The sequence below is a fragment of the Crocodylus porosus genome, unplaced genomic scaffold (assembly GCF_001723895.1).
Source record: "Crocodylus porosus isolate Cpor-Errol unplaced genomic scaffold, CroPor_comp1, whole genome shotgun sequence".
NCBI classification, from domain to species: domain Eukaryota; kingdom Metazoa; phylum Chordata; order Crocodylia; family Crocodylidae; genus Crocodylus; species Crocodylus porosus.
Genome location: NW_017728909.1, coordinates 13407059 through 13418291, shown reverse-complemented (window position 1 = coordinate 13418291; position 11233 = coordinate 13407059). Strand labels below are relative to the sequence as shown.

General features: G+C 43.2%; 1 protein-coding gene across 1 annotated transcript in view; it reads left to right on the top strand.

The window, feature by feature from the left end:
* SETBP1 (SET binding protein 1) overlaps positions 1-10349 on the top strand; it is a 325029-nt gene extending 314680 nt beyond the window's left edge. Inside the window, exon 6 of the mRNA XM_019531682.1 lies at positions 10140-10349. Coding sequence (XP_019387227.1) covers positions 10140-10349 — 210 coding nt within the window. The remainder of the gene's footprint in view (positions 1-10139) is intronic.
* Positions 10350-11233: the final 884 nt, after the last annotated feature.

Here is an 11233-nt window from a genome sequence, read left to right as displayed (position 1 = left end):
CCTCCTCCCCCACCTCCTCCCCGGACTCCCAGAGTTGGAAAGAGAAAAAACAAGCCACAGCAGCAGCAGCATGAGGAGGAGGAGGAGGTGAAAGTGAAAAGGCATCGGAAAGCTAGAGGAAGTGAAAGCGAAGCCCTTCCCTAGTACAGACACACTCAGTCAAATGCCAGTACCAGGTGCTGAGCGCTTCAGGACTGACACACGGTGAAGTGTGTAAGGGGTGCAGGCTCCACTTGACACCTACTGCAGCAACAGACTCCCTCTTCTTTTCAGTAGCATGGCAGCCGTAACCGTTCAGAGAGAATTGACCAATCATCATCATCATTGTTGTTGTCTTTGGCACTAGCCCTTAGGGGGAAAACGGGGACGGGGGGTGACGGGGTGGGGGTCGTCAAAGTTAGCCAGACCATCTGCTTTGCAGAGTTTCCAAATCAAATCAGCATCTCAGCATTGCTGTTCTCATCCCTTGAAGTGGAAGGTCGTCTTCTCAGTAAGTAACTGAACATTATCTTTAGAGCTGCGTACTCGACTCTGATTTTGTTTGGTGGGCCAGGTGAAACTAAGAGTAACCATATTATAGTAGAAATCACTGTAAAAATAGTGTATTTTCCTAAATTGTGATCTTGGTTATGATCTGCTTGAATTCTTTATTTTTTTTTTTGGTTTTATATACCTGTCAGGCCTTGGGGGCATCATATAACCAATGGCCTGAGTCCAACTATAACTACACTTTTCTTTTTCCTCAGTTACTTGCCTAGTTACAACAACTAGCAGCACAGGCAATATACAAGTACAGCCTTACATGCACACAAACACTCGTTGCGAGTGCTATCCCAAGGAATGGTGGAATAGCATCGTGTTTAACATAAGGTGTAAATGGATATTCTACTAAGCAACTTGGCATTCTTAGTGGCACATCAAAGGAGTCGCCGGCCAACCAAGTTGCGTTGATGCTCGGTACATATCAGTAGAGAACAGCCAGATACTTCTGGGGAATAGAATTATATAGTAAACAAGGACAAAATCACCAAAAAAAGGACAGAAGAGAAAGATAGGACCCAAACTTCTGCAACTCAGTTCTGCAACTCTCACTGAAATCAGTGGGAAACCCAGGTACAGAACGGTTGCAGGTTTGGATCCAAATGGGTAACAATGCCTTGATATGTTCTTTTGAAAGAGAAGAGTTAAAGTAGATTGTTTAAAAATACAGAAAATAAAACCATATGAAAATAGGTTATTTCTTGGCAATTATTTCTTAAAAAAAAGGAATAAGTGTTCTTATCTGAAAAATAAAAAAATGTTCAAAGGGTATCACCACTGCAATTGTATTAATGCCACTTTGGACAAGTTCTCCAAGTTGTGGTTGCCTTAAACTAAAAAGATTTTTTTTTTTTTGTACATAATGTAAGTATAAAGATATCAGTCTGCATGGATGCAAACTGTGTGTGACAAATCGTCTCTTTAAATGGTCAGTTTAAATTGTACATTTCTCATTCAAGTTGTACGTTAGCCATTGATTTTAGCTTGGATAAAATATCTGATCTCCATTTCCACAGCCCAGTTCAAAAAAAATAAATTATCTAAGACTGAACATGAAGCTATTCCATTGCAGTAATAATGCTTTTAAAAAGTCAGCTGTTGAAATTTGAAATAGGTACTTTCGCCTTGATTTTATTTTTTTAATTCCTCCGAGACAGTGAACACCTGGCATGGCAAGACTGGTACTAAAACTGGGGGAAGGAGGGTTGAGGATATCCCGGCTAGAGAGCAGGGAGCAGAATTATTTAAGCATTCACAAGCTAACTGCTATTCCCTTTTCTGAGGAATCGTTGAGCTGGCGTATTGCCAAGGAAATTGCAAATAGCACGACACTAAAAAAAATAAAGAAAAAAGTCCCCACAAATAAAGAAAGTGGTTCTTTTCTTTTATTTATTTACAAAATCATATCAAGACTATGGTGTTAAAGGGACACTGTAAACATAAAACTCATTATTTTTAAAGACTTATTTTTCCTAACTTCTGTTATAGCACCTTACCTTATTAAAGATGATTGCATTTTTTTTTTTTTAATCTAGGGGCAAATCTTGTGATCCTAACTTAGTTAAAATCTCTTTAAAGTTAATGAGAGGGGCCCTGGAATTTTGTTCCTGATTTGTTTTGCACCATTTATAATACTCATTTGCTATATTTTTTCCTCGATTAATGCAGCTTAGATATAGACTGGTCTCCTTCAATTACAATCAAGTTTTCCTTTTAGTCCTTGTGAATTGACACTGGCTCACCGGCTGCTGTCACAGTGCTGCAAAGAATTGTTTAAATCCCCCACACCCTAGGAAGGTCGTTTCTTAGACTTTCATTTATAATGGAGTTCTTTTTTTCCTCCCCTTTGGGCCTGAAACTAGTTGACAGTAGGCACGTCTACACTTTCATTAATGCGTAGTAGTTACTGTGCATTTAGTTTAGTACATGTTTAATGAAGTACTAGCTAAACATGCAGTACCTACAGTTACTGTGCAGTAACATCAGCACACTTTTTTTGTGACACTTACTGTGCAGTAGCCTAATAGCACTGCTCAGTAGATTATTAGCACAGTTTTTGACTGACACGCTACTGCGCAGTGTTATTAGGCTACCGCGCAGTACGTGTCTTGTGTAGACGCACCCAGTGTCTATCTAAATGCAAGAACAATGTGGGTTCAAGTTTTCTGGGTACATGATAAATCCAAACTACAGCAAACATTGATGCGCAGGCACAACGTTCTCGTTCCCCACTAGCATGGGAAGTGTAGAAACTGGAGAAAAAGGCTGAATGGGCACTATTCTGACTTTGGATGCCCATCTGTAGCTTAATCAATGCAAAACGCAGACTGCCTTGAGCTGTCAGAGTGGAGAGTCAACTTATGGCTTGAGATGCTCGAGTCGGCATAGGGTGTGAGGTAGAGGGTTTGCCCTGAGGCCTGGCCCATTGCCCTTGTCTTAGCAACTGAATAGGACCAATGCAGCCCCTTTCTCAAGGAGGTATTACCCATTATCCTGCCCACATGCAGAAAGTCATCTACGCTCAAGAACTGCAGCATGCAACAAAGTGCTCTGGGTAAGAAGATGCACACCATTTGTTCTTAGAGACATAAGAGTAGCTTTCAAAGAGTTTACGGGGACAAGCTATCTAATAAAGGTGGAGAGTGACTCACCTGACCCAGGGTGTCTTTTCCACAGTGGGAGCCTGCAAAGGAACATGCTAGGAGGCAAGAATATTATGATCCAGCGGGGGTTGTTTGTCCAAATGACAGCATAATGCAACAGATTTTGTCTGACAGGCAGATTAGCATGTTAATTTGTATGAAAGCAGGCTGAAAATATTGTTAGATGGCACTCAGAATTTGTCTTCTGCATGTTGCATAGTCTATAAATATGATAAGCAAGTTGCTGACAGAATAATATTATAAGGCGATGTACTACATGCAGATCATAAAGGATTTAGTTTTAGGGCTTAAGGCTAAAATCCCACTCCTGCAGTTTATTACCCAGCAATATTCCAGTAATGAGCTTTTTGATATTTTTTTTTCCCCCAGCCCACTATGAAGATTTACTGAGGAGCTGTCTAGAGTCTCACAACACATTTCTAAGGACTGACTGTATAAAACAAGGAAAAAGAGGACGCTGGTGGGAGGAGGGAGAAATAGCTTGTGTCACAGAAAATGTCAGCTATCTATTGCCAGTTCCACGAGCCCTTCCGCATTACATTTTCTGTGAAGCTTCTTACATGCTTTGGGGCACGTAGGAAAAAACCGACAACAGTAATAATACTAGGTTATTCAACAGCACGGCCCATTATACCCCAGTGGACAATAGTGTTTCAGACCATTGATGTAGACTACTGTGTTTGTATGGTGACATTGTTTGTACAGCACCTAGAACAATGCTGTCCTGGTACATGACTGAGGCTTTCAAGTGCTACAGCAATACAAACAATAACTAATCAAAATCCGTGTTCTATGTATGAGGATCTCCCCAACTCTTATTTTCACAGGCCCTGATCCAGGAAAGCGATAAAGCACGTCTAAGTAGTATTTTGGCGGGGGCGGGGAAGGATAGGGAGGATGGTTTCCTAGATGGGGCAAACCAAGATCATACCCCTGCAATGCCTCTTCCTTCCATCTCATCCAAAATCTGGGGTGCAGCAGTTCTGAGACAATTAGAAGCACATTTCAACAACGGAAACATATCTGAGATCTCCTTATGATGCCTGACTAGGTTGTATAAAACACTAAATAGAAAACAGGAAAAAAAGAAAAAAAAAAGGAAAAAAAAATTGAAAAAAAAATCGTAAAAAACCTGAGAAGAGCTGCCAATTGGACAACATGGGGAAGCAGTTCAGTCCCATGTTGGTTTGTTTTACTTTCCTTTTTCTTTATTTTTTTAATCTATTTCTTAAATAATAAATGCACATGAAGTGTTAAATATGTATATACTGTATTTCAAAAAAAAATTAAAAAAATCAAACGAATGGGGCACAAGATTGTTCTATAAGTCGTGCTGGCTAATTTTTAGTTTGTATTCATAAGTGGTTTTTAAAAGCCTTTTTTAAAGTGTAATTTGCATGTTCTACTTTGATTGTATGTAAACATATTTTAGAGCAAAAAATGTATTTGTATTTTATTGAATATAGAGGCAAGAAAAAAAACTTGTACATTGTTTGAAATGTTCTTTTTGTAACAGTTTTTATTCATGAAGCATTTTTGTACATTTAAAAATGGATATGGACTTGATGTTATTTGAGGCTTAGATACATCTGGCATGCTTTAATGTCATGCTCCTTCATGATCTTAGATGTTGGTTTTTAAACATTTTTTTCTAAAACAAAGCTCAGTCTTTTCGCTACCAAATCAGGTTAGCACAGTATAGAGCACTTAACTAAAAAAAGAAAAAAAAAAAAGTTAATCCTATTCATATGTTATTCATTGTGTGAAATTAAAGGAATTCAATTCAGTCTAACATCATGAGTTGTGAATTCTTTTGTCTTATTTTCCATCTGTTTCACATCACTAAGGAGTTTAATAGCTTTTGGGATACTAATGCCATGCACTCACCAACCCTCTTTATGGTAATGTAGAAAAACATGCTTCGTTTCTGGGGGGGATTTTTCCCCGGAATATCCTCAAAAGTTTTTTTGTTTTTTTTAAATGTAATGGGGCTTATTTTCCAAGGAGACTTAATAATTTGTGTCTGTAAAGCTTTGCATATGACTATCAGGTAGAAAAGCCTATGGCCCGAATTGTGGCCCGAGACACTCGTCGGGGTGGGAATAACTGTACGTGCCAACCACAAGGAGTATTCCTGCTGTGCTCTTTGGAGGAAGTAGAAGAGACCAGGAAATCAGGGAAGGATTGGGCAGCATTGGGGTAGAGCCAGGTAAATGTATATCCTCATACTTTCCACCCCAGGGATTGCTGGTAGTATAAATAATACAGCATGGGGTGTATTATCTTCTCCATTGACTCTTACCATAGCTTGCATCCATTCAGCTGCACTGACATAAACTAGCTATGGAAGGGAACCTGCGGGCTGGTATGGGGGTCCTGTCTCACCACCCATTACACTGCACCTGGGCTGACTACTGAGGATCCACCAGCTTTGCAGAGGACTCAGCAGCATTGTGCATGAAAGTGTTCTGCTTAGAGGATGGTGCGCTAAGATCTCCACATGAGGCTCCCCAGGGATGTTTCTTCCCTAGTGTGCCCTGCTGTGGTGTTTTTCCTGGGAGATAGAAGCTGAATGCAAATGAGGGCCCAAACTGTGTTGTTCAGAAATCACTCGGCTCCAAGGAACCAACACCAGTCCTCTTCATTCAGCGCCTGAGTTCTGTGTGATCTTCCCTATGAAGTATTAGCCTCCACACAACAGAACTGGCTCCAACTCAATCTGGTGGGTACAGTCCCCTGTATCTCCATCCACAATTAATACAACAATGACAATTAACACCAACATGAATGTAATGCCATGGTTTAAGTGCAAATAAACAGCCAACTAACACGGTTCAGCTGGCTTCTTAGCACCTTCCTTGTCACAGGAAACTTTAGGTCTCTTCTGAGACCTCAGCACCACTATCATCAAGCATCAGTACATCCAAGCACTGCCGTGTCTTAGAGCACAACCAGATCAACCTACTGCGGTCATGGCCTGTCTTAGGCTTTCTGCGGCTAGGCGGCTGACTCAGTGTCACTTATCTCCTTCACTTTTGAAATCTGAAGAAGAGGCCTTCTCTCTTTTGTGAGCTGTATCTATCCCATACAACCATGGCTACCCCTTCTTATGCCACTCTTGCATGGGGCCATTATTTCCCAACATAGATGCATACAATTTAATGTTCATGAAGTTGGAGCAGTTTGCAGAACCCTACATCATATTAATAGATAGATAGATAGCTAGATAGATAGATCTATTTATATCTATATCAATATAGATATATCTATATCTAGCTAGCTAGCTAGCTATTGGGGTGGAGGGGAGTTACTTTATTTCTCTGTTCCTACATCATCAAGTCCCCGGTGACTCTAGCATCAGTTTCCAAAATGCAGTCTTGCTTTCATCTTTTGTTACATACATGTAAGCCTCAAGTCTCCAATTTACATCATTCTGTTGTAAAAAAGTCCATGCTCAGATCCTCGGGAGAGGCATCTTTGGAAAACTGAGTGTGGTACTTGTGTTCAGACTACTTCAGGACTGCAGGTTCTGTAATGAACTCCTCTTTAGGTAGATTTGGTCCTATATGAATTAGATATATTTGCACATCAAGGCAAACTTGCTGTGCCTACTCCTGGTGCCCTCATCCTGTCTCCTAAACCTGAGGACCACATGGTTCTGCACTCAAGTTAATTAGCAGGGGATGGGCTAATGGCCACTGTCACTCAGCTGTGCTAATTAGCTGACCTGGAGAGTCGTGTGACCACAATAAAGCAGCTTCTGGCTCAAGAGGCATCCTGCACAGAGCAGCGCCATGGCATGTTTGAGGACTCCCCAGCTTGGCATGGTAAGTTTGTTAGTTCAGGCAAAAATTTCCTGATCCAGTTCACTGTCCCAAGGGACCTCTGTCCCCCTTTCTTTCTTTGCTTGTAGCAGGCATGCTGGTAATGGCCTCAACTTGCATTGGCCTTTTTCTTCCATTGCTTCCATTTTACAGAATTTACCTATTTTGCTTGTTCAATGTTAGATTAGAGCACTTCTGGCTCTTTCTAAACTTGCTTTTCATCTCTGATCATATGGTTCTTTTCTCTGTGGAGCCTTTATATCAGCAAAAAATTGCCATGTTTTCTGGTGAAGCAAACCAAATGGCAGTGTATCCCCCAGGGAATGTTAAATATAATGTGCCCTGTTTTGTGCAAGGGCCCCTGCTAGACCCATGATGCACCATCAAGCACAGAAAAATATTTGGCCTTTGCTGTCTGCCCAAACATTTTTACCTTGTAGGTAGTGGGAAATGCTTCATTTATACCGCTGTATTTCGTTTTTCTATCTTCTTCTACAATGACTAGGACATGTATCCATTCTGTTGGTGAGAAGGCAAGATACAATAAGGACAAGTGCAAAGTCTTGCATTTAAAATAGCCCCATGGGCCGGTACAGATTAGGGACTGACTGGCTGGGCAACAGCCCTGCAAAAAAGGACCTGGAGGTTACAGTGGACAATTAACTGAATATGAGCCAGCAAGGTACCCTTGTTGCCAAGAAGGCTAATGGCACCTTGGGCTGCATTGGTAGGAGCATTGCCAGCAGGGAAAGGGAAGTGATTCTTCCCCTCTATTCAGCACTGGTGAGGCCACATCTGGAGTGCTGTGCTCAGTTTTGGGCCCCCCACTACAGAAAGGATGGGAACAAATTGGAGAGTGCAGCGAAGGCAGACAAAAATGGGGCGGGGGATGGGGGACAAGACTTGTGAGGAGAGGCTGAGGGATCTGGGCTTATTCAGTCTGGAAAAGAGAAGACTGAGGAGGGATTTAATAGCAGCCTTCAACTACCTGAAGGGGGGTGTTGAAAGAGGCTGGAGCTGGACAGGTGGTGGACTCTCCATCCTTGGAGGTTTTTAAGACCTGCTTAGGCAAAGCCTTGGCTGGGATGATCTAGTTGGGGGCTGGTCCTGCCCTGAGCAGGGGGTTGGACTAGATGTGACCTCCGGAGGTTCCTTCCAGCCCTCATTTTCTGTGAGTCTATGATAAAAATGAACCTTATAGATTAACTGAAGCCACATAAGCTTTCATGAGCTCGCTTCTCTGCTTACCCTATGCTTTCCCAAACAATAAATTTATCCATTTCCTCTTTTATGTCCTACAAGGAGGGTATTTTTTTTCTAGGAACATGGTAGGGGAACAATTGGGGTCTTTCAGTTCCATTCTGTTCTTGCTGCTTTTCCCAAATGCTGCACAGCTCCACGTTTTAGCTTTTGAGGACTCTGTCTTGAAGCTCTTGCCACCTAGGGGCTTGTTTTTTATTCATATTTTAGTTTATAGAGTGAGGCATCATCTTATCCAATTGAAATAACTGAGTACCCTCAGATGGTATTCTGCTTAGAGGCCCTTTGTGGCCTTGAGGAAATCATTTAGGATCAGTCCCTCGGGTGATCCTTGAGCTCTTCAGGGCTTCTAAGAGCCAGCTCCAGCGGTGCAGTGGGTTAGCAAGTGCTACTTATAAGGCAGTACTGGGAGAGTGATGCCAAGGTTGTGAGTTCAGGTCTTACCTAGAGCATCTGACTTTTCATAATCGACCAAAAATGAATGTGACCCAGTGAATGAACAGTACACTAGCATGCATCCCCCCATCTCAAGTTATTCTTCTCCTCTACTTGGCATTGTTGAGGCCACTGCTCTGCAATACTATGTCCAGGTCTGGGCACTGCACTTCAAGAAGGATGTGCAGAAGCTTGAGAAAGTCCAGAGAAGAGCCAGTCATGATTTGAAGCCCGAAGCTCAAGACATACAAGAAAAGTCTGACAACTATGGGACTGTTCAGCCTAGAAAAGAGACGACTTTGGGGGGATTTGGTGGCAGCTCACAAATATATCGGGGAGAACAGCAGGGCCTATAGATGAACAACTGTTCACCAAAGTGCCAGAGGGGAAAACCAGGAGCAATGGTCACAAACACCTACAAGAAGGTTTCAGACTTGATCTAATGAAAAACTTTTTCATGGTTCATGTGACCAGACTCTGGAGTAAACTCCCAGTGGGGGTGGTGCAAGCACCTACCCTGGAAATTTTCAAAAGGAGACTGGATGCACACCTTGATGGAGTTATTTGATCCCAGAAGTCTTTCCTGCCCAGAGCTGGGGGGCTGGACCCAATGATCTCACAAGGTCCCTTCCTGCCCTAAACTTCTGTGACTGTGAATCTTAATTTCAGCTGAAAACTACCTGCAGCTAAGGGCCTGTGCTCCATTTCCCTCTTGTATCTACTACATAGAGTCAGAAAGTTGGTGGAGGCCCTAAACATCAGAAGACAGTTCATTCAATGAGGTTACACCCCAGTGAGATCATAATTGGATGTGGGAGGGTGGGCAAGTTCTGCGGTAACTTCCTAAAGGAGCAAAAGTAGCATATGGCCTTAAAGGGCTCGTTGGTCTGCATCCTACTGTGACGTTCCCACATCATCTTATTAGGGCTGTGCAAAACAGCACCCTTCTGGTTCAGTGTTTCGACGGTGTCAGAACCAAATTTAAGAAAAGTGCTGGCTAACACTGAGTTAAGCATAACATGTACAGGCATGTCAATGGAAAAACCCCAAAGGACTAGTACGCGTGCCTGGAACACGCCCCATGCCTGACCTCTATGTAAATTTGAAGTGAGGTAATCTGAATTGACACCATGCGCATGCCCAGTCTTGTTCCAGCATGATGTAAGTTAACTAGAAACTTCCACAGGGGAAGCCGTGTGATTGGCCACTTGAAACATATTTAAGGCTAGGGAGTTTCCACCCACGGCGGAGATCAGACCAGACCAGACCTGAGCGGAGAATGACACATCAGAGACCACCTCAAGAGAGTCACAGGGCCCTGGTTCGCCTGAACCCAGAGCTCCACTGGTCTCCCCGCCACCGTCGAGTCCTGGTGTACCCCTTCCTATAAATGCTCTTCTTTGTCTCGGTTATTCAGTTACTCGATCGATTGCTCGTTCGTTCCGGTTACTTGTTTCACGTCTTCGATCCGATTACTCATTTCATGTTCCGGTTAACTCGTTCCACGTTTTCGGCCACTCGCTTCATGTCTTCGAATACCTCGTTCATCTACGTTCCGGTTAACTTGTTTCCGTCACCATTACTGATCGGCCTCATTCATCATTCCGTGTTTCTCATTCTCGATTGATTGTAACCAAGCTGAACTGGCCTATGCTACATCTCCATCTCGTAGCATAAGTAAGAAACAGAATAAAAGTTACCTTTTGAAACCGCATGCGTCCCGCCTGCTCTGACTCCTCGCCGCTAATCCCACCTGTTCGATCCGTACTCGGCCCCACCGTGACACTGGGGCTCTCGGCTCCGACAGATCAGACAGTGTTTCATTTAGTTTTGAAACCATTGTTCCTTTTCGTCAAAGCTGTTTTGCTGTTTTGACATTTCGCCCCTAGGCTGTAATGGGGAAGCATGAACCTGCCTATAACTTTGTCATTTCTTGCCTGATTCAGATGAACCTTGAAAGAATGGTAGCCCCTTTGGAGGCCACAAATCCTGCCAGGTTTCAAGGATATATATATCCAGGTGTTCCTAAGAAACTGTACCTCAAAATCTTGAAAGCAAAACTTGCGTTACATGCGTGTGTGTGTGTGAAGGCACAGTGGGGTGCAAACTGCAGGGATGGTAGCTCCTGCTGAGGCCATGAAGCCTTCCAGCTTCCAAGGAGATAGGTATGGGGGGTTCTGGAAAACTGTACCTCAGGCTGCAAGCAAAACTCGTGATATCGGTGACACTGTGTGCGTTAAGGCACCCATGTCACTGGGGCTGCAGCCTCTACATGACACAGTTGTGTGCCCCAATGAGGCCTCCTCCCCCTCAGCCTCAGCCTGGTCCATCACTTTAAATGACAACAGATAATACCTTAGTAAGCAGCTCAGTAGCCCCAGCAGCATCTCAGGCAGACAAACTGTAACACAGCCTTTATTTCCTTTCCTGCAGGAGCTGCTTCTTCAGCAGCTGCCAGGGAAGTCTCCCTGCCAGCCCCAGCCCTGGGGCTTAGATGCGTACAGGGCCCTG